At 44.3% G+C, this 27224-nt stretch overlaps 1 protein-coding gene across 1 annotated transcript in view; it reads left to right on the top strand.

The window, feature by feature from the left end:
• Positions 1 to 23470, top strand: part of LRIT3 (leucine rich repeat, Ig-like and transmembrane domains 3) — a 351531-nt gene extending 328061 nt beyond the window's left edge. The window contains exon 4 of the mRNA XM_069630736.1: positions 1411 to 23470. Coding sequence (XP_069486837.1) covers positions 1411 to 2501 — 1091 coding nt within the window. The 3' untranslated portion in view covers positions 2502 to 23470. The remainder of the gene's footprint in view (positions 1 to 1410) is intronic.
• The last annotated feature ends 3754 nt before the right edge of the window (positions 23471 to 27224 follow it).

The following is a 27224-nucleotide window of genomic DNA, read 5'->3' as shown; positions in this document are numbered from 1 at the left end:
CTTAGAGCTTAGAAGGCTATCAGATCCTGAAACCAATGATAAAGCCTAATTCACACCTGGGGAAGGGTTCTCAGCCAATCAGGCGGCAGGAACCGTGGGCGAGAACTGCCAGTGTGTCCCATCCACGTTTCAAAAAGCCACCTGAGCCTCTTCACACTTTCTTACTTTTTGTTGTTGCTGGCCCACAACCCCTCTATGCTCTCTCCCCGAACCCAACCCTCCAGCCCCGATGCCACCAAGACATTCTGAAACCCTTCCCCCACACCTCTTCCTCCCAACCCACTTATCTGCTGGCTCGAAGCTTTCTGCTCCATTTGCTGTTCTCTGTCTCTTTTCTATTTGCCATGGTGGCTGCCATCTTTTTTCTCACCAGAGATTTGGCTCAAGCAATATGCACAGAGCCCATCTACTGAGAGACAAAAATGGTCAAACTATTCCCACCCCACATAGAGCCGCGGGTGTGAATAGCTATCACACCCGGATCAGGGGGCATACCGGGACATTAATGGCCCTGAGCTCTCCCTGAGCCCGAGGAGGCTGGCGGGCCATGACCGGCCCAATACGCCCCCCTAAAGTGGGGTTTATAGCTATAGTACATGCTAGCTCCTACCTCCTGATTGATCCTTGATGAACAATACAACTTTCGTAGAGTAAAAAAGAGCGCAACAACAATCAAACCATTACAAATGATAAACATGGCAGGTACACAAAACAGGTGCATATTTAAAATAACCATTACTAGTGATAACAGTCATTACAGTACTTATCACAAAACAGGTACACACTCCCGACAAGGAAACAAGACATAGGGCCTCATTACAAGTATGGAGGTAGCCATGGTGCTATTAGCGCCATGGCTGCCTCCATACCGGGCTCCAATACCGGGTTCTTGCAATGAAGAATTACCGGGACATTCCGACATTGGAAGACCCGGTAATTCCTCCTTGTAGGAACCCATCCCCATTTGAGCCCCCATAGCCCACATTACGAATGGCCCGTTATTAGCTCCCTCTTCCCTTCGCGGGACCCGGAAAGGACGTCTGGTTTCACCAGACGTCTGTTCCGGGTCCCACAAAGGGAACCTCGTAATAGGCGCTCTCGTAAAGAAGGGTGCCGGTCCCGTACCGTCACCCTTCATTACGGGAGCCCCACCCTTGTAATGAGGCCCTTAGAGGTCTATGGACTCCAGAAATAAGGACCAACATTACCTTTGTTGTATTTGTAATCCTGTGGTAATTACCCCAGACCAATTAGTGGTAACGTTAAGTGAGTTTGGTGGTATTTTGAAAAGAGTTACTGCCAAACTCGTTAGGAGGCCCAAATTATGTTTTGAAGTATTTTTTTAACTAAATGTTGTTCACTCTGAGTGTTGCTTTTTTTTAACAATTGCACATTTTTGCTTTTCTTCAGTGATTCAGGAGAGCCCGGGTGATGGTGTCAGATGGTCCATTTTAAGCCTGACAGGCATTTCCTACAAAGATGCTGGGGAATATAGGTGCAAGGCAAAAAACCTGGCAGGCATGTCTGAAGCATCGATAACCGTCACTGTGATCGGTGTGGTCACCACCACGGTGTCTCCACATAGGTTTGGAAAACGATTTGGAGCCAACCAACAACCTACTGCACAGGTGACTCTGAAGGAAGAGCTTGAACCCACAACCACACGCTCTCCAACATTGGGGCCACCAATGACATCAATAGCAGCCTCAACAGTGACGTCTGTGGCAGTGTTAACAGCCATAATTCCTGCCGATAAGAGGCCACCAAAGACAATGCCCGATGGGAAGAAGAACTCTAAGATGCAAACATCGTTGAACCTGAATAAGAAAGGACCACCAGCTGACTCAGTCAAAAGGGAAGACATGTCTCCCCTGAACATCACAATGTTCAGTGAATCAAATTCTGCTGTCAAAAGTCTGCAAGTAGTCATCGAGACGAAGGATAGGGTCACGTTGACTTGGCAGACACTGAACGCAGCAAGCAATACCGTCTTAGCTGTGCTCTACTCCAAATATGGGGAGAAGGACATGCTTCGGCTGAGTACTGATCCAACAAAAAACAAGGTTACCATAGACGGGTTGCAGGCTAACACGAAGTACATGGCATGTGTTTGCCCGAAAGGGCTCCAGCCGAAGAAAGACCAGTGTATCGTGTTCTCTACCGATGGGTTCCGCATTGTTAGCAGCTCTGAGGTCCCTGTCCTGGCCATAGCCAGCAGCGCAGCATGCGTGATTATCTTACCATTAATTTTCTTCCTGCTCTACAAAGTTTTGAAACTTCAGAACAAGCCTCAGTCTCTTGGGGAAGAGGAACTTTTAAAAGAGACCTACATCAAATTTGAAACGCTATCGCTAAGGCCGCAGTCCGCCAGCAATGGCGGAGATCTCTGGACCCGGAGGGACACTACTGAATCTGAAAGGCTGCTTCTATGCTCCAGATCGAGTATGGAGTCTCAGCAAACCTATAAAAGTGAGACTTCGAGGCCAGAGTACTTTTGCTAGACACTGAATTTTGAGCCTAGAATTCACTGCTGTGTATAAAGTTGTTTGGAGACGAGGGTCTATTCGCAGAGTGTGAAAAATCCAAATAGTACACGTGACAGAAATTGTTGCTGATTTGTTCAAAAACATGATACATGGTAAGCAGAGTTTCCTATGTAATTGCATCCATTGTTCAGGCTTAAGTATCCTTTGTGCATGCGTTACATTAGCAGTGATAAGCTGGTCCGCTACCATCTCAAAACATATGGGTAACATTGTATGGGACTGTTTATTTTGAGAACATGTTCAATGGACCGAGGGGGACTCTCTATCCCATCTACTTTGGTGGTGGCAAAGGTAGAGAGGTACATCAGAGTGAACTGGGGCATCCAAAGGACTGGCATCTACCTCTGCTGTGTACGCACAGCACTGCATTCATAATGATGATTGGCTTTTAAAGTGCCTGGTGCAATTGGAGGCCCCCACTACCATGTGAACGGTAACCATCAAGACTCTATGCCGGGACTCAAGAGGCAGAGGAGGGAAATGGTGCCCAAAAGGGTGGCATGATCAAGCAAGTTCGACAATGTTCACATCTACATAAACCTTTGTGAGCACTATACATGTTCACTTCATTGAGTTCATCCTTCCCTCTCCAAGCACATTGCATGATATAATCCACTGCTGGGTTATACGGAAAATACATTAATTCAGAAATAAGAAATATGTGAAGCACATCAAGGTGTTCTTACTTAAAATTCTAGGAAGACCCCTTCACTAAAGAAGAAGCAGAGACGGACGGTCCTACAGTATGCATGCCCAAGACACACGCCAGGCATGAGCTGGATCTTGGCTAGAGAGGACGTATTCCACTGTCGTGGCATGAATGGCAAACATATATCCCTGTACTTTCAGAACTATGTGCTGGAGAAGAAGAATCTATCCAGCCACTTACAGTTGGCTTTCAGGGTTGCACATTGGGGGGTATACTTTTCAAATTTTATTCTACTAAACATGACTAACCATACAGCCTACTTTTACTCTCCCAAATACTGACAACAGCACTAGTGTCCATCTATAAAGCACATACTTCAAACGAAATTGTCCCTTGGCACCACCAAAAGGTGTAAACAAAACCCACTTGAATAGCTATTTTCAAAGATTTTCAAGGATGGAAGAATTTGTCAACAACCCTCCCGAGAGCCTCTACAACTTCACATCAGTCGAGAATACAGAGTTAAGACTCATATGTTTGAGAAGGACGTTTGCAACTCAGGCATCAAATGACAGAGGTGTCATGTGAAAATTGGGCATGTAGAGAATCTTTGTTTCGACAATATTTTTCCGAGGGTCCACTTTCATGTATTTTGCTGATGTCAGCTGTACTCTTGCTTCATCGAAGTAGCAAATTTACATTAGTCACCTGTAAATTAATAGTGTTGTCAAGCATGAAGGAATGTTGTCAGCTTTGGACCTGATAGTGCCAATGATATGTAGCAGAAAACATTTTAGAGTTTGTTACCCTGACAATTTGCAGTAAATAACTAAAATGTGTTCTCCCGATGATCCATGACAAGGGAAATCCAAAGACTGCTGAAATGTGGTAAGTATGGAGATTCTCTACATAAAGCATCTCTCAAACACTGTGGGAGTTCTCAAAACATGGTAAGTGGATTATCAGGTGTTGCCAGTGAGGATTCCGGGTGGCTCACTTTACTATCTGGACGCACAGCATGTTCCATTCAAGCTGTGGTTTCTACTTGTCTGGGCAGGACTGTGTAGAAGAGTACACCCAAAACCTGATATGAAAAACAACTCCAAAAAAAGAGAGTGAATGCACATTGTCGGAAAAGCGAGTTTATTACCTGTAAACGACAGAAGGGGTTAGTCAGCTTTGTGAAGTTGAAAACTAACAATTCCGTACCGTGCTCAAAACAGTTATCGTTTTTGTACATAAAATTAGATAATTTACATAATTACACATTCCAGTTACAACGTCATCCTACAATCCCCATTGGCTAACCCTTTACAAGAAAACTTATCATCCCCAACATTCTCTAATCCCATTAGATATATTTACTAAACACAATCCACTTCACACGTAATCTCATTACATAGTCAATCATGACATCCTGAAATATAATTGGTTTATTATCTCAAACAATTCAAAAGTTGAAATTTGAACCCAGTATGTGATGTGCATGGCCTCAATAGGATTTCTTAAATTAGAGGGAGGAGAGAAAATAATGACCATTCCTTTGATCGCACAATAATCTCCTTATCGCCCCAAACAAGCTGCCGTCCAAAACTGCCCCTTCAGCATTCCTTAGCCTCACCTCATGCGACTTCCATCTTGAATCATATGGCCGTCCTAGCATGCATTATGCTTATCTTCCTGAGAATCCAGATGGAACCATAAAACACTGTTCAAGCTCTGCCCTCAAGTATCCATTCCATGCATTTATAACCTAACCCCAATTTTGTTCTCCGGAAGTCTATCCCTTGTATTTACATATCCATTTGGCCATAAACCCAACCTAAGGGCAATTAATTCCGTCCTCACCTCCAGAGACCATTTGGCCTGCTATCGCCATTTGCTCGAAGTTGTTCGCTCCCTTCCCCTCTCTTGACCTGATCATCCAAACACCCTGGGACTAAGAAAAACTCAGGTACTGCAAATCAGAAACTCTGCGGCCTAAAGCAGACTGCAATCTTCCAAGTGTCTATATACAGACGGTAGAACTCATAACAGCATGATATCCTAACTACATATTCAATCGAAGTCATCTCAAGTACCCACATGTTCATGATTATTGCTTCTCTGTTGACAAACTCCATCTCTCGCAAGTGCAGAGCCCCTCACTCTTCACTCTAGGTGCTATAAAATTGCCCCAAATTTGTCCCTCACAGATAAAATTGTGATTACATTGTTGCTTGTTATGTTGCTACATGATGCAAACTAACATGTATTTAAAACTAGATACAAAGTAACACATATATCCCAAATCTTCTAACTACACAGAACACATGTTAATTACAACATCACGTTTAAACAAGCCACTCCATAGGCTAATACATCTTACGTAGTTTATACCTCTTTTCCTTTTTTGGGACATTGTACGTGCATCCCAACAGCTGCATACCAGGTTGGGCATAAGGACATTCACACCATTAAATTAACTCCCTAAAGCCTCGGGGAAGTTTTGATTTCCATGAACAGAATGGATAGGTGTTCATTTCCCTAAAAGTGGACGGGATAGGACCCAAACCTTGAAACGTAACTAACATGTAATGTGAATCCATTTAGTTTTAGTATCTAGGTTGAAACCCCAATCAAAAGATTGGAACAGAACATAGAAGAAAGACATTCCATGATCACCATCTATTGTTCAGGAACTGAAAACCTTGGTCTTTGCTGCTGACTTGCATTTTATTTATTTATTTATTCATATATTTATATAGCGCACCTAACTATGAAAAAAGAACCTGGCACGCACATTAGGTCAGCAGCTGCAAAGCCTTTTATGACAGTATGAAACTGTGCAATGCTACATTTTGTGAGTTTGTGGACGCAAGATCGGACTTCTGTCCTATTATGGTGGACATAGAACAGGTGTCATTTTTATTTGTGAGGCACCCATGCTCCATCTTCACAATGCTGCATGAGATAGCTTGCATGGGTGAGTTCCTTATGCAGTGTCACTTTATGAAATCCGTCTAGGAATTCAGGAAGTGATACTGGCTAAGCTTGATCCCATTTCAGTGGGTCATCTACTGCCTCCACACTTTTGATGTTAGCACTGAGTTGCATTATCTTTTAAAAACTGAGTAATTGTGGGTCCCAGAGGTTGCTTTGTAGTTGTGCATGCATCACTCGTTGGTTTTCAGTGATAATGCTAGACCTTATGAGCAGACCCAAAGGGCCTTAAGACATTTTTATGAGGCTTCAGTGCAAGCATGAAGAGGCCATAGGAAGCATTTGAGTATGACGCAATCGGATTCGTAGCCCCAAGAGGAAAGAGGGAAGAAGAGAACTGATGTTTGCATCCTTGGGGCATTCATATCAGATACGGGTTGGGGTAGACTGGAGAGGGGAAGGGGATAATAGAAGTGTGAGGTAAGTGTAAAGGCAAGACAAACCAAGACAACAAAGGGTAGTTCCAAAGTGAGACAGGTGGTACATCAGGTAGGTCTCGGAGGGTGTATTGGTGCAGCCACAAAGAAAAGTAGAAAAGGCCAAACACATTTTCAAAGAGGAGAGTGGTGAGGATTTTCTCAAAATGTAGATGGTTTTCCTTCGCTCTGAGAGAAGTAGGCAGATTGTTCCAGAGACTAGACCTGCCCAGATCTTCTCTCCATTCAGCTGAGAGATGGCTTGGCACCTGGGAGCAGCAGACTATAAGAGCCTTGAAGCAATACTTGGCCACTTTGCACTGAGGGACCCAGAGCCTGTATGCCAATAGATCTGGTGATACCACACAGTCCTGTGAAAGAGATCTGGGATCCACTGGAAAACTGTGAAGTACTTTCAAAGTAGGAGTAAGTGCTCTCTAGATCTCAGCACAACAATCAGTTGGCCAGTCTTGATTTGCATGACATGCATCTGGTGAAGTAGAATCCAGGGACGGCCAAGGTAAAGACTGCTGCAGTATTAGGCCCTAAAGAGGACCAAGGTCCTTGTCACGTTCTCCTTGTGGGAACAATTGATAATGGGAGGGTGAGCTTGAGCACATATAGCTGGAAATGTGATTTGGTAGATAGTTCTAGGACATGCAGGGTGAAGGCTAGTGAGTCATCAAAGACACCCCACTTCCCGGGGAGTCTGTCTGCAACAACCAGAGCTTGAGGGCCCATAGAAGAGTGCCCGGAAAAAGGCAGAGAAGGAATCATAGGGGAGCCCACATGAATGGTTTGAGTTTGGACCTCATTAGACATACGCTGTTGTCATATATTCAGTGCTCGGACTGGGAAAGGCAAGAAGCAATTGAGATGGGAGCTAGAGATGGGTTGCCTGCCTCGCAGCTTGAATCCTATCTGCCTGTCATCAGCATAGGTTTGTAAGTTTCAGCATAAAGGTGTGATGTGGTCAACCAGTGGTTGTATGTATGTGTTAAAGGATCATGGAGAGTACATGGGGCCTTGGGGTACCACAAAGTTAAAGATTTTAGCTTTCGAGAGGATCTGGGTTCTTCTATCAAGGAGGCAAGACAAGTTCCTACCCAGGGCACTGTCTTTAATGCCAAAGGAATTCTCCTTGCGGTTAAGCAAGATGGCATTGTGAACCGTGCCAAAGGTAATGGACGAGTTCTGTTAAATGATGATCTCTGTCTAAGAATTGAAGAAGCTCATCTCTTATGATGTGGAGGGCAGACTCTGTTCCTCTAGTTGGCTGGATCGTACATTGGTGCTCGATGTACAAGTTGTTGGACTCGTTGAAATCCAAATGTGGAGTAATGACCACTTTCTCAGTGATATCACCAAAGAATGGTGTAACGGCAAGGGGCATCGTATGGTAGCCTTGCCAGATTTTTAAAGGTGTATTGAGCAAGGGCAGAAGGCAGGTATTTTTTAGCTCATCAATAAGAACCCCTGCAAAGACAGAACTATTGATAAAAGCGGCTAGTAAAGAAGCAAGTATAGTAACTTTGTCCTTTATTATGCTTATGTGTGTGGCAGCAAATCTATTAATACTTAATGCACAGAATGTTGGTTTTGTGGATTTAAAAAAAATCTTTTACTACAGGGGAGCTATGTCATTTTGAAGCCTATTTTGCTGCTTCATCAACTTAAGGCATAGTTTCCAATCATCATTTACGCTGTAAAGTACATGTTCCATGTGGCTTTCTCAAGTTCTGGGTAACGGCGCATGGTCGCAACTATTTTCAAGGCCCACTAGCTGACTATAATCGCTGTGTCCATGGTTTTACCCAAGAATAACCTCTCGAACTGATCCTGTCAGAACCCAGGGCATCATCCTGAAATCGTCCATTTTGTTCACTGGACCAGTGCCTGTACTTGAACGAGCATGCATGGTTTTGTTATGTGATCCTCGCTGGACCTTTGCTGGCCTGGCTCTTTATAAGAGCCTGCGCTTATATGTATTGCTTCATGCTAGATTCCTCTCAGTTCTAAGTGTTGGGATATAGGTGTTTTCACCCAATTTGCTCACCAACATCACCATACCTTTGACAATTTCTCCGTTAACATCCCACAAAATGAGAATGCAAAATCGTACAATTAAAATCCGATATCAATACAAAACATTTCAAACAAAGGATTATAGTAATCCTGCAATAACAATTGCTCCTACAAAAGTTTACTGCCGAGTTTTCTGCTTTCAAACATAGCTTTTAGGAAAGTGACTGGGAATTGATGTTGTATTTCCAGAGTATTGGCTTCAACAAATTCCTTCCCAAATGAATGTATTCAGCATAAACAAGAATTGTGGCATATCTTCCATGCACCCAGTACAACAGTAACATCACCTATCATCTTCGGAATCCTTGAACTTCTACTTCTAGCAGCCAATCCTAGTACATATAAGCATCAAGCCATAACTGGTTTTCTTGGTGAAGGAGGCCTACCTAATATTACTTTTATTACTCGTATTGTCCACATTCTAGCAGGCGTTTAGCCTGAGCAAAGATAGCACGTACGCTCATTTGCAGGGTCTTTCCCAGCCATACTATCAGGTTGCGTTACACTTGTTATGTTCATGCGCCAAGACACATAAAAGAAAGACTCGACTCGATATCTTGGTGTTAATAAAGTGATATATTGTGTGACCAAATGCCCTTTGTGATGACACGTGTTTCGACGGTCCACACCGTCTTTTTCAAATCAGGGCCAATGATAATGTCTTGATATTTTGGAAAAAAGCCTTTCAGCATACGGAAAAATGGTCATGGGGTCAATCCCAGCACGCTTGTAGCTTCCTGCTGCTCGTACAATCCTGTCCGCGTTCTAGCAGGCGTTTAGCCTGAGCAAAGATAGCACGGAAGCTCATCTGCAGGGTCTTTCCCAGTCATGCAGCAGCCACTCAGGGTCACCTTCAGAACATATCTTTCTCTAACGTCTTCCCACAAACAACTGCCTCATATCAAGGGGAGAACATGGAGGTCTCGTAGGCTTGGAGTTTTTCATTAGAACGCAACCCACTGGAAACCCACTGTACCTTTATTTCCCAGCCATCATGGTCACATTGGTTGGATTGACAAAGTCACCCAAAACCTTATACATGCATAATATCCAATTATACTTTTTGCCTGCATTCCAATCCACTCACCCTCAACGTGTTGACCTCAAAAAGGTAAAAGGCTGAGTTGGCCCTGCAGGGTTTGAACCTGCAACATGGAGGCTGGCCCTTTATAAGAAGCAAGTGTTCTATTCTGTTAAAACCTCCAGGAACAATAATAGAAAATCACCTGATTCATTTAAATCACAATTGGAACTTTCTTGTTTATTCGGGGGATGTACAAAAACCCATTTGTGAGCAAGTGGATCCAGTAAGACCCATTCGGAAATAGTCAAGTGGACTTTAAACCAGGGTGCCATGACTTCAGGTGAAACCTATAAGAATGCAGAGGATGATTTCAGAAAGGGTAGGATATCTCAAGTGGCTGCATGACAGCTCCTCCTAAATACACTCTTGGCTTTGGTGCAGGCTGGACATGTTACAAACGCAAGAGTTGTTAGGTCTTGAGCTGTACCCGGTGAAGTTCTTGTACATTGTGATTAATCACTGCATCCATTTCCTCTGTGTTCTACTCAGATTACTCCTTCTTTTTACCATCAGGGTGGCTGGAAAGAATTAATGAATGCATCATTTAAATAAAGTAGTAAACATTTTTACTACTGTCTGCTCGCTTTCCCTGGACATTAAAAATGAAATGTAATGATTTTCAAAGAATCTTATAATACGAAAAAGGTGAACAAGAGCTTAAACCAGTGGCTTATAACTTAAAATCACGGTGTAATCATTAGTTGTGACTTCTTATCCACAACTCTGTTGTCTTCAAGAAGATCAGAGGACATGTTGAGTGTGAAAAACGTACATATGTTGTGTAATGCAATTGACATTTGTATAACGCCTTTCACCATTGGTTTGGCCCCAACGTGCGGTAGGTTGAACACCCTTGGGGGACAGAAGTGCAGGTATGGAAAATTTGACAGAGAATTATAGTATGCGTGTGCGCATTTTAGCCAATACGAAGGTAGGTAGGGGTTGCCAAGACCCTGCTAGCCACCCATGTTGAGCAGGCATGTGGATGGGTGCAGACAGCTAGCGTGGAGAGTATGCAAGAGCATGAGAATCATTATGTGTGCAGCTAGACCATATTTTGATTGTGGGAGATAGCTGCATTCTAATGACAGAGGTGTTGTACAATGTGTCTTAGAATAGTGCATATAGTGGATGGGTGCTGTGAGGTAGTCTGGAGATTATGCAAGAGCAAGAGAATCATTATGTGTACAGCTAGATCCGATTTTTATCTTAGGGGATATCTGCATTCCAATGGCATAGGTGTTGTGTAAAGTGCCTTGGAGTAGTACATGTAGTGGATGGGTGCTGCAAGGTAGTTTGAAGTGTATGCAAGAGCAAGAGAATCATTGTGTGTGCAGCTAGACCAGATTTTTTTTTATCATGGGGGATAGCTGCATTCTAATGACAGGGGTGTTGTGTGTTAAGTCCTCACCCAGTTGGCCCTCTGATCATGTTCACCAGGTCCTTCAAACTAGGTACTGGAAGATAGACCAGGGCCCACCCTGACCGTGGTCTCTTCCTCACTCGGAAATGAGCGAGATCATCCTTTAGATAATCCCCTTTGCCTTTTTTGTGAGTATCAGAACAAAGGTATAGATCAAACGAAAGAGCGGGAGAACCACACCGCTGGAACCCAGGCGGAAAGGGAAAAACAAAGATAATTTGAACCAAACGGTAAGTACATCACCCAACTGAACAACTTAGTGGACAGGGCACATATGCTGGATAATCCCGATATGGCCCAGGACCCTGTGCTTCTTCGTAGATTACGTTCATGCAACACCTCTGGGATTAGACCAATTTATAGAAAGAATGAAGAAAACAGAAAAGGAGGAACATATCTTTCACTATGGTTGTAAGCTAACTACCCTCAATAGTCCCCACACAACTGGAGCTTACCAAGTTTGTGTAAGAGGTAGTCCAAAGGAAGTCCAATTGCCAAACAAGAAGGAGGGAATGTTAGTATGGGTACTAGCCCGAACGGAACGAGGGATGCACTGTAATCGGGATGGTGCACGTACTCGTGTCAGCAGAGCGCCCTGATCGCATGCACAGGGGAAAAGTAATCTTTTGAGGACTTCTTCAGATGAGTTGGTGGTTGGAGAGAGGCCGAGCCAGGCGTGACTCGTAGGAGCAGAGAAAGTGGGAATCAACAGGAGCAGTCTCTGCATCTCAGTCGGGATGTCTCCGTAATCAGGTAGGACTCAGAGTAGAAGGAGACTGAGGAACAGTCAGGGACACGTTGCAGAAGGTTCCAAGCAAAGTACGTAATACAAGCAATCCAAAGACAGACAAAGATCAGATAACATGCAGGCAATGACAGAGCAGAATCGGCAGGCAAAGAGGTGTCGGAAACAGGAAAAACCGCGGTCGGATTCTTGATGAAACACAGAAGCGTAGGGTAATACTTGAGTTCAATCAGAAGCATAGAGTTGAAGAAGAAGGAGGGCTTTATACAGAATACCACTTGCAACCAATGTGAAACAAGTCATGTGATTAGGCACATGACTGTAATACATGCAGTGAACATCTCCATGTAAACAACCAACGCCGAAAGAACGGCGAGGCCACATAACGATGATGACGGAAAGCCCGATATTTTTTTATTTTCCGCGGATGCTTGTTGGAAGTTGCTTCACGACCCTTCTGGGACGTGACAGTATCCACCCCCATAGGAGCTGCCACCGCCTAGAGGCGTGGAAATGATGCAGCAACATCGGGCGTGGATGTCGGAAAGAGGTTCCGAGGTCCTGTTCTCAGGGCCATAACCTTTCCAGTCCACCAGGTAAAACGGGGAGTCTCCTCGGTATTGCATGTCTAGTATGGCAGTGACTTTGTATTCTTCAGCACAATTCACTACCACCGGGGCTGGTTGGGATGGAAGACGTGTGTTAGGCAGACATGGTTTAATCAAGGAAATGTGAAAAACCAGATGTAAACATCAAGAGGTAGGTATATTCAACTGCACTGCGACCGGATTGATCAATTAAACTATGGTGTATGGGCCGATAAAGTGAGGCAGATCGCTTACCCGGAATCTTGAGGTTTTGAGTAGACAGCCAGACTTGCATGACCACTTAATAGTCAGGAGCTTTAGAGTGGTATAAGTCCACATAGCGTTTGGAGCGTGCTTGTGCACGCATGAGATGAGTCCGGATGTCCTTGTGAAGAGATACCAGGTCGCTTACGCAATCCCTTGCCACAGGATTGTCCAGTGGAATAGATGGCTAGAGATGACGATCCCTTGGATGCTGACTGTATATATCAAAGAAAGAGGAGACACCTGTCGAAGCATGAAGAGAATTATTGTATGCAAATTCTGCCATATGCAAAAGAGCCAACCAGTTTCCTGAAACTGAAGACATAGGCAACATAGGTAATAATCTAATGTTGCATTCAGACATTCAGTCTAACCATCAGTTTGTGGATGGTAGGCACTGGAGTATCTATCGTCGATTTGGAATGATTCGCTCAAAGCATTCCAAAGGTGGGACGTAAATTGGGACCCTCTGTCAGTAACGATGTTGGATGGAGGACCAAAACATCGAAAAATGTGTCGTAAGAACAATTTAGCAAGAGTGGGAGCCTATGGTAGACCATTGAAAGGTACAAAAACAGCCAACTTCGTGAAGTAGTCCACCACAACACATATGGTGTGGCTCCCACGGACCAAAGGGAGCTCCATAATAAAGTCCATGGATACCTTGAACCAATGCTTATAAGGCATAGGGAGAGGCAACAATAAACTCATCTGCTTGGAATGAGATTTCTTTCACTGAGTGCACACGGCACAGGAGGAGACATAATCAGTCATATCACAGGACATTGAGGGTTACCAACACCACCGCCTCAGGAGTTCAAGCGACTTCCACTGACCCGGATGGGCAGTGAACAAAGAATCATGAGACCATTGCAAGGCCCGCTGATGGGCTTCACAGGTAGGGTCATAGATCCGGCCGTGTATTCAAGGCAGACCATTACCGATCTCCAAGTTCAGGTCACATATTTCGGTAGGGTTGTGGGAAACCCAAAACTTCATGGCCTTCTTCAACGAAGGCTGGGGAGTGCACCCACAGACCACATGATGAGGAAGAACGAGCGGGACCACAGGGTCCCCCTTTGCCTTATCGGTATGTAGGCATGAAAGCGCATCTGCTGTGGCATGTAAGCGGGCAGGGCGGTAGGTGATAACAAAGTCAAATGAGAGAAAAACAGATGCCACCAAGCCTGTCTTGCAGTAATGCATTTGATGGTCTTGAAGGCTAATAAGGAGCGGTGATTGGAGTAAACCCTGACCATGTCTCGTGCCCCTAACAAATGGTGTCTCCACTCCATGAAGGCATCCTTGACCGCCAACACTTCCCTCTCCGTAACAGTATAGCTCCTTTCGAAAGAATAGAGTTTACAAGAGTGAAAGGCGATTGGATGGACCTCCCCGGTGTCGGGAGACTGTTGAGAGAGAATGGCACCTACAGCTACCCCAGAAGCTTCCATCTCCACCAAAAATGGGAGGTCGGGATAGGGATGCTGCAGCACAAGTGCCGTTGTAAAAGAGACTTTTAGAGCATCAAAACCATCCTGGGCTTCCTCTAGTAACAGAATGGAATCTTGGAACTGGTCATTGAGGTCAGCAGGGCCACCAAAGCAGAGCAGGAGTGGATGAAATGTCGATACAAATTGGAGAAACCCAAGAAGGACTGTAGACTCTTCACTGAAGGAACTGGCCAGTTTAGGATGGCCTTGACCTTGGACGTACTCCTATCTATGCCTCTGTCAGTCAGACTGTACTCCAGAAAGTCTACCTCAGAAGAATTAAAGATACACTTTTCCACCTTAGGGTAGAGGTGGTTTTCTCTCTGATGTTGAAGAACTGAACACACATGTTGTAGATGCTGGTCATAGTGGGATGAAAAGATGAGTATATCATCTAGGTATATCACCACAAACTGGTCTAGCATGTCATTGAACACGTCATTCATTAAGAACTGGAACGTGGCTGGGGCGTTGCAAAGCCTGAATGGCATAACCAAATATTCAAAGAACCCATAATGGGTCTTAAATGCTGTTTTCCACTTGTCCCCTTCTCTTATCCTCACTAGATTGTTGGCACCCCTAAGGTCTAGTTTAGTGAAGATGGTTGAAGGGCCCAATTGGTCGAGCAACACCGAAATCAGAGGCAGAGGATATTGATTTTTTACCGTATTGGCATTAAGTTCCCTGTAATGTATGCAAGGTCTCGGGTCCCCTTCTTTCTCTGGGACAAAAAACAGAGGTGAGGCCGCAGGAGATCTGGAATGCCTAATACACCCTGTGTGAAGGGATTTATTGATATATTCTTCGAAGACCTGATCTTCTTGTAGGGTCAGAGAATATATGCAAACTGAAGGTATCTTGGCACCCAGGAGCAGATCAATAAAGGCGGTGATGGGCCAGTTGATCGGCCCCACCTTTGTCGAATACATCCAAGTAGTCATGATATGCTTCTGATATGGTTGAGATAGTCTCTGATGTTATGCACCCAATCTGAGGGGCCGAATGCAGCAGAGGGTGACAGGGTATACCCCTGTCGATTTGATGCGTCTGGAAGCAGTGTACCTCACAGTAGGGAGAAGGAAACTGTACTTCCCGGTAGCTCCAGTCAACGACTGGGTTATGTTGTTGTAGCAATGGCAGCCCCAAAATCACTCTAAACTGCAGTGCTTTGATCAGATCGAACACTAAGTGTTCTGCATGGCCGTGCTTGGTGGACAAGAAAAGAGGCATGGTTTGTTCTGTAACCAAACCAGATACTAGAGCAGTGCCATCAATGGCTCTACCCGTTTCAGGTGAAGGCTTAGAAACGATTGGTATCCCGGCATTGCAAGCAATGGTTAGATCCATATAGTTTCCCCTGGCACCAGAATCCAAGACAGCATAGGTAAGCAATGGGGTACCGAAGGAAAACACTACAGAGAATGGAGACTAAACGGAGGCGTTACCTCGGAATCAGGAGAGTCCAATGAACGACTACCCGGCAACGGGACTCTATCTATTGCTGAGCCCTGGCGTTTCCCTGCTTGCATGGTAGTTTTTTGGGGCAACCTTCTAAGAGATGTTCGGAGGACCCACAATGCATGCAAAGATTGTTTTTGTGTCTATGCTCTCTTTCGACTGAAGACAGAGACGCCACAGACTGCTCCTGTGTGCATGGGTTCAGGGATAGGTAGTGCAGATGGAGGTGGTTCGGGACGTGTGACAGCTGGTGCAACAGCTTTTTTCTCCCCTCTACATTCTGCCCTTCTGGCATCCACTTGTAATACCAAATCCAGAAATTCTGGGAATTCTGTTTGAATAACAGGGACAGTGGACACTGTGTCCTTGAGCTCATCAGAGAGGCCTCTGTAAAACACGGCAGCCTTCTTATCTTCTGGCGAGCTGGTTTCAGCTGCCAGATGGTTGAACTTGGCCAGATATATGAGTAACGTAGAGGTACCCTGACGAACGTTGAGCAATTGAACATCGGTGGCTTGTGACTTATATCGGGTGTCAAAAACCCTATTCATAGCAGTAATCAAGGCATCACAATCATACAATAAGTAGCTGTTTGATTCTAGCAAGGAGTTAGCCCTGGTTGCAGCAGTCCAACCAAGATAGGATAATACGCAGGCTGCTTTAGTTGTTGAGTTAGGAAACGAGGTTGGCCGGCAAAGAAAAGCAGTCGGCACTGGTTATTAAATGTACGATATGCCCTAGATTTTCCTGAAAATCGTTCAGGTGGGGTTAGAGGGAACTGGGTCGACATAAGAACCAGCATGGGTTCTTGATGAGGCAATGGAAAAGCGGAACCTGATGCACTGGCACCCAAAGGCTCACCAGTGCCCTGAGATAGGCCCCTTGTGAGGTCTTGTAAGGAATTGATGCTCTGGAGCAAAGCATCATGAGCTGCAATCATGTCCCCGTGGAGGTAAGCAACCATTCGCATGCGGTTGGTGAGTGTCTCAGATGCTTCCATGGCTTCTGATTCTGTCAAGTAGTCACCCAGTCGCCCCTCTGATCGTGTTCACCAGGTCCTTCAGACTGTGGTACTGGATGATAGACTGGGGCCCGTCCTGGCCGTGGTCTCTTCCTCACTCGGAAATGAGGGAGATCTTCCTTTAGATACACCCCTTTGCTGTTTTAGTGAGTAACAGAACAAAGGGATAAATCAAACGAAAGAGCAGTAGAATCACACCGCTGGAACACAGGCTGAAAGGGACAAACAAAGATAATTAGAACCAAACGGTAAGTACAGCACCCAACCGAACAATTTAGTGAACGGGGCACATACACTGGATAATCCCAATAGGGCCATGGCCCAGGACCCTGTGCTTCTCTGTAGATTACGTTCATGCAACACCTCAGGGATTAGACCACCTTATAGAAGGAATGAAGGAAACAGAAAAGGAGGAATATACCTTTCACTATGGTTGCAAGCTAATTACCCTCAATAGTCCCCCTTCACAACTGGGGCTTACCAAGTTCATGTAAGAGGTAGTCCAAAGGAAGTCCAATTGTCAAACGAGAAAGAGGGAATGTTAGTATGGGTACTTACCTGTACGGAACGAGGGACGCACTAGAATTGGGATGTTGCACGTACTTGTGTCAGCAGAGCGTCCTGGTCGCGTGCACAGGCAAAAAGTAATCTTTTGAGGACTTCTTCAGATGAGTTGGTGGTTGGAGAGAGGACGAGCCAGACGTGACTCACGAGAGCAGAGAAGGTGGGAATCAGCAGGAGCGGTCTCCGCGTCTCAGTCGGGATGTCTCTGTAATTAGGTAGGACACAGAGGAGAAGGAGACTGAGGAACAGTCAGGGACATGCTGCAGAAGTTTCCAAGCAAGGTAAAAGACATCCGGAATACAAGCAATCCAAATACAGGCAAAGATCAGGTGACGTGCGGGCAATGAATCAGCAGGCAAAGAGGAGTCGGAAACATGAGAAACCGTGGTCAAATTTTTGATGAAACACACAAGCGTAGGGTGATTCTTGAGTTCAATTAGAAGCAGAGAGTTGAAGAAGAAGGGTTTTATACAGAATAACGCTCTCAACCAATGTGAAACAGGTTATGTGATTAGGCACATGACTGTAATGCACGCAGCAAACGTCTCCATGAAAACAACCAACGCAGAAAGAACAGCGAAGACACATAACGATGATGAAGGAAAGCCCGATATTTCTTTATCTTCGACAGATGCTTGTTGGAAGTTGCTTCCTGGGATTGCTGGGATGTGACATTGTGTAATGTGTCTTAGAGTAGTGTATGTAGTAGATGAGTGCAGAGAGGTAGCCTGGAGAGTACCTGAGAGCAGGAGAATCATTATGTGTACAGCTAGACCAGATTTTGACTGTGAGCCATAGCTGCATTCTAATGGCAGAGGTGTTGTGCAATGTGTTTTAGAGTAGTGCATGATAGCAGAGGTGTGCAGGTGGGTTACTGTGCCTTCCTCTAGTATCCATAGGCATGGGTGTGATACGTACCCATGTTTCCTGGCTGCGTAGATGCAGCTGGATTTAGAAAGGGGTGAATTAATGGTGTAACAAAACCCTTGAAATAACTGCAAAAAACCTCAGCCAAGGGGCAGCCAAGCCGTGCAGATTCAACACAACAAAATCCCCGAAACTCAGCGGATGTGGGAAGTCAAATCCAGCCCAATATGCCCCACATTTGTTCTTTTATTATTGAGCCAGCATCTTATATATATATGGTAATGCCATCCTTCACTTCTATTTTAATTTGGATGTACCTTTCTCTGTTGGACATTCTTGGTTTAAACTATGTTCCAGTGACCTGGTGGGGTCTGCCCACCTGGGTTTGGGGTACCCCGGCTCCACTGGGGACAACTTTCTCATTCTGAGTCCTGAAAATGCCTGGTTTCATTGCTTCATGCACAGTCAATGAAGTTGGTACACTTGTTTTATGACTGCCACTTTGAATTACAATACAATAGCAAGTAATACATGAGTACCACATATTGCAATATCAAGAAATATTTTACATATACTTCATATACTTCAATGAGGCATTGCTTTTTAAAGAGCACATCTTGAAAAGACCTATTCGACTTCTAATGATCACTGTGGAATTCCATCTTCATGAGATAAATGAAAACAACTCTCCATCAACATGTGCTTCAAACTAGAGCTCAATCCCCAATTCTGTGTGTTGCTATGGCCTAGGATATTGTTTACGACTTCTTCATCAAATAGTATCTCCACTTTGTTATTTTTGAGTGTTACCACGAATTTGTGTAAAGATTAGTGCAGCATTTGTAAGGATATGCACAAACCTTTCCTTGCAGTGAGTGGATTGTCACGTTGAGATTCACTTACTGCAGGCAGCGGCAGTAAATGTGACATAAAGCTCTGAGCCAAAGCTCTGCAGGGTGGTACACACAATGCTGCCTTAAAGTCTTCTCTTTGAGAACCAAGCAATGCATGGTCAGCTGTGCAGGCCGCACGGTGGCTGGACTTGTGAAACATCTGCTGGATCATCGTTTATCAGGGTTCTGGAGCCAGAGCAGGGTACGTGTCACCGGAGCTGAAGAAAAACCACCAAACGCTATCACTCAGAAAACAGAATCCCACAAGTCTAAGAATGAGACTCCAGGAGCCCAGAATCAAGAGTTCACAAAAGAGTAGGAGCGAGGATCTAGGAATCAAGAGGTTTTAGAAAAGCAGGAACCGTAAATCAATAATAAGGAGAACAGCATGAACTCGCAAAGAGACCAATGCTCAAACTGAAAAGTGAAAACCAGATGAAATAGAGGGCTTCAATTACATTCGACAGTCCATCCCTTCAAAAGAACAAATTAATTATCGCAATAATAATGAACGTGCAGAGATCAGTGTAGAGTACACTGGACTGATCATACTTAGAAAGAGCTGTGACCGAGATCTTGAGATGTTGGCTTCTTGCTTCTTTCAGAACATTATTATTTTCCACTGTGTTCCCCACTACTTTCCGTTCCTCAAAAGGGAGCAAAGGTTCTCACTGGACCCAGTTATAGTGTTATGTTGCCCATCAAAGGAACAGGCCGAAGATTCATGTATTGGAGTATCTTAGATGTTATTCTTTGGTGCAGAGGTCATTGCCTGAGCCAGATAAGGAAGTAGTAAGTACAACCACTGGTCCATCCCCTCATCAGCCATACCAGGATCTATTTGTCATTCAAGGACCATTCATGCGTAGCCTTGGCTCAAGACTTCATGCATCAGAACAATCATGACATCACTCTCACATGCAAGCATATGGTTAGCAAACGTTTCCTTCTTTGTTTTTCCGCTTGTATAGCGCAAGCAAATAACCAGAGGCATCAAGGCGCTAATGTGTGAAACGATTGCACAAGAGATTTAGACAGGTCTATGAAAAGAGATAGGTTTTAAGACGAGCTTTACACAATTAAAAGTCAGATAGCCTACGTAGGGGCAGAGGAAGGGAATTCCACAATTTGGGCCTTACCACTGAGGAAGCACGGCAGCTACAGCATTCCAATCAATAGGATGGTACTGCTACCAAAACAGAGGAGGCTGTCCACAATAAACGCTCTGGCTGATATGGGAGGATTTGCTCCTGAGGAGACAGAAACCCGCCTTAGCCTGCTATATAGCAGAGACCAGATAAAAGGAAATCAAATCTAAACAAATCAAGATAAAATGGAGTTTTGAAAATCACACAACGTGTGTAAATCTTGCCCAAGCTTCTTCAACTGCAAAAGAGTTGCAAGACATTTGTTGCAATACAGTTTTATGTTTATTTTCATTACACATGCAGCAAAGTGTTTCCCATCTGACATTGCTGGGTCCTAGATGTATTTTCATTGATCACCCTTTTTCGGCAATGTGACAATAAAAATGCTGTGCATTTTAAAGGGAGAGCCAGCAGCTCTGTGGGGAATGCCTATCATTATCAATTGCAAGGTTGCAGGTACAAACCCTCATCGGCTAAAAACAATTCAGACCGGAAGGTTGAGCCTGCCCATTAGGAGTGAATATGTCAAAACGGATCTTGATGGCACCTGGGTGGGAGGGGCCCCACCACACCAGGTCTTGGAGAGGGTACCTGCCCAGTCCTAACCCATTTGTCTGAGGCCTGGGCTGGGGCTTGACTCACGAGAAGGAGGTGCTCAGTAGCGGTCGGAGCTGAACATGACATGTGGCACATTCAGTTCCCACTCCTTCTCCTGCAGCTTCCTTGCACCGTCATATACAGGAACCAGGAAGCTCTCCCCAGCTTCTTGGTTCCTGTCTGTGAGCAGCACAGAGGAGCCAGGGTCCGGGAGTGACGAACCAAAAACTCTAACGGGAAAAATAGGTAAGAAGGCTTTTAACAAAAAAATAAATATGTATGTGTATTTCGCATGTGTGATGTGCATGTCAGATGTATATATCTGTCTTTCAGTGAGTGGTGGGTGAATGAGTAGGAGTGTGGTAGTGTGTGTTTGAAAGTTCTGTGTGGGTGCGTTCCTGTTTGGAGAATGAAGCGTGGGTGGTTGTGAGAGACAGTGTATGAGTGAGTGACTGGTGGGTGGGTGACTGGTGGGTGAATGGGTATGAATGGGTATGAATGTGATAGTGTGTTGTTTAATGTTGTGAGTGGGTGGGTGAGTGTATTCCTGTGTGGAGAATGCAGTGTGAGTGAATGTGAGAGAAGTTGTATGTGTCAGTGAGTGGTGGATGAATGAGTATGTATGTGAGAGTGTGTGTTTGAATGTTCTGGGTGGGTGGGTGATTGAATTACCCTAAGGGGGCTCAAATGGGAATGGGGAAGGGCCTTAGTGAATGGGGAATTACCACCCTGCCAACCTTGGAATAGGGCGGTAATTCCCCCATTCACCAAGGCGGAATCGGTAAAATACCGGCGGCAACCATGGCGCTAATTGCGCCATGGTTACCGCCGTCCGTGTAATGAGGCTCAATGTCTTGCTATATAAGCACCTTACAAATCCACAATAAATAAATAAACATTGCAGGGAAAGGCATGAAAATGCATTGGGAAATGCACCTGTGCACTTTTGGTGACTTGCATCTATTGTAATTTTCATGAGTTACCCTAAAAAACCGATTGCAAATTGTCTAGCCTTTCACCCAATTTTTCACAGAAAGTGTGCTATATAATGCACAATTTTAACCATTATTCAAAACATTTTCTCAGGGGAGGGGGAAGAGTTTGCTCCGACCCCCAAAACCTGTGTGCAGTGGTTCGAGCTCCCTTGCTACGCTCGGACGCAATTGCATACTTGTGGCAAATATTTACACTCTCCAATAAAACAACTCACCAACCACCACTGGTGGCTGGTATATTTGGGGACCAGACACTGCCCTTGTCTTTCTATGCTAGGTGAAACATTTAAGCTTTGATTCAAAAACATATTTACATCTTTCACCTGGAGTAGTGCGTGCCCCTGCAGTTGCATAATCATCATATATACTGAACACACATGGTGATCCGGGCTGGCCTGGGGTGTAGCGTGCCCTGTACTTTGTTAAGGAGCTTGGGGGGATCCCTCAGCATGGCTAGCAGGGGGGCCACAAATGCTGTGCTATGCCACTGATTGCTGTTTGCCAGAGCAAGCTTAATTCCTCACACCTTTGACCACCATGACATAATTAATAACGTTACGTTGTAAAAAATCAGACCAAGCAGCTCATTGGTCAGAGCCTGAACTTATTTATCACAAGTGTGCAGGCTCTAGTCCTGCATTTAGTAGAAAAGGCTCGAACTGGAATTCTGAGTTATTCATGGGGAACAAACAAGGCAAATTGTTTGGGGTTGGTGCTTTTTACTCTTATAAAAACATTGTTTCTCTTATCATCACACATGACTAGTACAGAGAAACAGAAATCTTTATCCCAATTGGAATCGCTAGTTTGCAGATGTGTCTTCCTTCATCACACCTTTGACGGCTATGTCATAATGAAAAAAGGTAGGAATGAGAGCAAAGGATCTATCAGCTAAATGCTTAGTACATGGGCTTATCAAACAGAAGGTTGCAGGTTCAAGCCCCACATTGCCTTGACACTGCTCATACTAGAAGGTAGAGTTATATTCTTGCAGAACATATTTTAATTTTTAGTTTAATAAAACATTGTTTTATGTTTATTTTCATTACATGTGTCCGGTAGAAAGCAGCAGCAATTTGTATCCTACATGTAATTGCTAGGTCTCAGATGCATCTTCATTCCACACACCTTGTGCACAGCGTTTCGGTGTAGTGAACTTTTGCAATAATTGGGCACTTGATCCGCGGTCGAGTCACTACACCGAAACGACGTCCACAAACAAAGAAATCATACAGAAGTTGAGCCTGAAACATGTAAATGGGTCCAACACCAATACCATGGTGTCCCTGTATCAAGTCTGCCAAATAAGAATAAACAAAGGCCAAAAGTGTATCTGTCCTGATGAAGGCCTCCGGAAAAACCTTTTCGACGATGGGGTTTATTCGACGGGAATAGGCCGAAACGCGTTCACACAACATCCGAGGATACTTTCGTTTGAAAAAACATCTCATCTGTTTTTTGTAATTTTGGAATTAAAGACTTTGCAGATATTGTGATTAGTTTAGTAAACACTGCAAGTAGATGAGAAAAGAAATAATTTACTGATAACCTTTTGAAGCATAAGTTTTGAGATATGTTTTACTATGTGATGTTTTTTGTAAAAAATGTTGACAACGATTTTTGTTAAAATAAATGATTTTATGTCTATTTTGAGATGAAAATTCTGAGTGGGGTTATTCCAACGTGATTTAAATATGACATGATGATTTACATGCCATAGAGTGTGGTACTCAAGTACGTTTGCGAAAACAGGAGAACAGGGGTAGTCTGCATTTCATCCATTACTTTATACTAACCTTGCCCTATTACAACACAGTCACCGCAATAACAAAAAAGATTGGGCTTGACCTATGTTACATGCCACTCATATGTGCCATGGCTGCCAGACAGTTCAAAATTGTGAGAGAAGGCAAAATAGGGATGAAGGAGATTTTATGTAATTGTTTTTAAACAGAACACCACCTCTCACTATCCTTCTCCCGCTCCACCTACTAACCCATCCCACTTTCTCGTTTGCAGATCCGCCAGAGCGCCTGGACACCAACTCAGTTGGTGACGGTGCGCGGTACAAATACCTCTAACATTTAACATTTAAAGAGGAGGCCTCTCTCCATGTGCTCCCAGAACTAAGTTAGGTAGCTAGAGAGGAGTATTCACAGTCCCGCCCTGGACATCCTGAGAGGAGGACTCTGGCCTTCTCTCTGCACCTGGCTCGACAGAAAGACAGAAACTGTCCTTTCCTCTCTGTGGGCATGACGTTATGTAGAAATCCAAGAAGTGGACACTTCCCTTTGTTTCTTGGTTCGCCAGACCTGCTTTAGGCAACAAGAGAAGCAGGCACTACTTTGTCCTATACGTAAAATATATTTTCAGCACCAAAACCAGTTCAAAAAAATGTACCCGGTCCTACACACAGAAAAGACAAGTACATAACAACAGTGCAGTCAGAAATGACCATTGTATTCCAGATACGTGCAATTTCGTGCCACACCTAAGTGAACAAGACAGCACCCAACCGTATAGCAAACTCTAGTATCAGGAAGAGAAAGAGAAATCACTAATGAGGCATTACATTGCAAAATCCTTTGCTCTTCTTATTTGGTAACACATTGACCAATACTCCTCATGAATAGTTAGAACCTTTTTCTGAACCCAGCTCATGACTAGAAAAAAGTCTCATGGACATATTCATATTCAGGCCCCTCACCCTCTTTTTCCTTTTGCTTAAGGCTCCACCTCCAGCCATGGAGGATCCTGGGTACCCTTTCATTCCTCGTGCAGAGCCAACCCGCCAGAGTCAATAACCAGAACAGTCAACACTTCTTAGGAGACCCAGTACTGATAAAGAGAGGAAAGCAACACTTGCATCACAAAAAAGAGTTCCAAGCTCAGCATATGCCTGCCCCTCTTCCAACTCTTCGCTGGGGACAGAACTCTTCTTTCCTTCCATCTCACTCTCAAATTCCACTTCCAAACTAAAACCAACAGTCTTGTCATGCCTTTTATCCCTTTGAGCAAGTGGCTGGTTTGGGGAATTGTCCCCTTTTCCAGAATGGCCAGTATTACTATTATTACTATTATTATTATTATTATTATTATTATTATTATTATTATTATTATTATTGTATTTTTTTACCACAGACCTAGCTTTGAGACTCAACAGAGCATTTTACAGAGGTATACAACAGTACAGATGCACAACGGAGCACTTTTCAGAGGTTACAGAACAGCAGCAGCTCTCTTCCCTGAGCGGCTATTTCTAACAACTTCTTCAAGCCTGAAGCAGAGTGCCCTTCAACATTTTGCAAACCGGAATCAGAATCAGTCAATAGTAAAGAGCCATTGAAAACGTTCCTTCCATCGGTGTAATTTCCGAGGACACTCCCTCAGGGTCTTCACCATCCACGTGTGGGAGGGCCTGTCCAGCAGGCACACTGTCATGAGTATGTTCAGGTCCTGAGTATGTTCCTCACAGACGCAGGATGCACCAGTAGCCACCACCCCACCAGGGGAACACCAGCCAAGCAGGAAGCTATATAATACGTGGCCCATAAACCCCCAGGTGGTAGAGGGTTAGGGTGTGCTTAATAGATAGGAAGGGGGAGTTTAGGGTAACTGGAAAGAGCGTTTGGAAGAGGTGTTGGATGGGTAGGGGGAAGCAATGATAATCTTAGGGGCTGTCTATTCTCATTGGTTCATACATGTCAAAGTCACACAAACACTCTGGATTACACATGCATGTAGCATGCACATTGTAACAGGCTGGTTTTCTGAACCAGATTGATGTAATCCTGGTTACATCACTAGAATCTATGACTTTCCCCCTTTATATGCAAAATAGGGGTTTACCCATGCAGTTCATACACTACACAAATGAGCCCATAAGCGTACTAATGCTTAGTAGTGTGAGAGCCTTTGCGTTAGTCAATTGGCATTGGGCCATAACATAGACAAGCAAGTAGTTTATCTGTTTCTTCTGTTGCTGTAGACAAGCCTCGAAGTACTGAGTGATTGGAAGAGCTGCTGCATAGGAGTAGAACTCACAAACTCTTCAAAGAGGAAATGGTTGCGTAAGTAAGTCAGAAGTACTCACATTGTATTGCTAAAACATTCAACTCTTCAAGGGACGTTTCCCTACTGTACTCCTTAGATTTCTGCTCCTCCTGTGCTTTCTTGTTCGCCGGAAAGGCATTGGAGAGAGGGCAATCCTTGAAAGTATCTTCTTTAGAACCACAAAGGTTGCAGGATTTCACAGTATTGGAGTCCTTCGCCTCATGTCCCACATCCTGGCGGGTAGTACAAAACAACCCTCTGCAATCCCTGGCAAAGGGCCCTTCCTCATTGCAATGCCTGCATGTTTTCATTGTCCCACATAAAAATAGTTCCCTTGGCAGCACCCAGCCTTATGCAACTTGGAATAGGCAGTACTTCCCCAGTGGCAGTTTTTTTCTGAGAATGACTTGTACTTTAAAGCAGGGACGTCATTTCACCAAAATGCCAGGGGTAGCGGAAGTGGCATCACATGACCCTTGACCTCTGATGACATCAGAGGAAGTGATGTCATTTGATCCCACCACCAAGTGACATCACAGGAAGTGATGGCACATGACCTTTCACCCTTTGACAAAATAGGAAGTGGCATCACATGGCATTGTTCCAGCACACTAAGAAAAATATGGTTACAATATCACTGTAATATGATATACACTTCATGCAAGAATGGATGACCATATGTAGCATTAATATCAGCGTGTATAGCACCAACAACCGTAAGGCAATAAAGCACTGTCAGCCGGCCAGTGACAAACTGTTGCTGCTGGAGTGGAAACAGTGTATGAATAACCAATATAGTGAGAAACACTGAGATCGATATATGCCCAGAACAAAAATGTTTTTTAAAGCTTTTTTCAGCCTGTAAACTCTGCTTCTGCCCAAAGAGAATACAGAAGTTGATTCCAGATCGGGACGCCCGGTGTCGCCAGGCTTTAGCACCTGCTCACAGCAGACCTTCCAGCCAAGACTCTCGCAACTCACGGGATTCTCCAACAAAAAGAGACTGTCTCCCACAATGCCACAACTTGACATAATGCTACAGCAAAAATAGTCTGGAGGGAATCGTCCTGTTGCCCAAGCAAATCTCAGTCTTTCTTAGGATAAGTTAAAAGAATTCCCCAATTAAACACTTATATGTGCTAGAAAAATATTTCTTGATGATTTTGCCATACAAAATGGTGGAGAGGGGCAAGGAGGAAATCTGATGTGGTCAGAAGGTATAGAATACAGACATTGCAAGGGTCAATTCTCACTGCTTGTGCCAATGTATGTTTCTGCCCTGTGGTATTGCATACCTCAGTTCATCCATGAAAATATGCTCCATTCCATTTGGAAGATAGCAGCATAGCCCTGT

Source organism: Ambystoma mexicanum, chromosome 6q (assembly GCF_040938575.1).
Source record: "Ambystoma mexicanum isolate Mex_15411 chromosome 6q, UKY_AmexF1_1, whole genome shotgun sequence".
Taxonomy (NCBI): Eukaryota; Metazoa; Chordata; class Amphibia; order Caudata; family Ambystomatidae; genus Ambystoma; species Ambystoma mexicanum.
The sequence above is the reverse complement of the archived record's forward strand: the minus strand, read 5'-3'. Positions and strand labels throughout refer to the sequence as shown.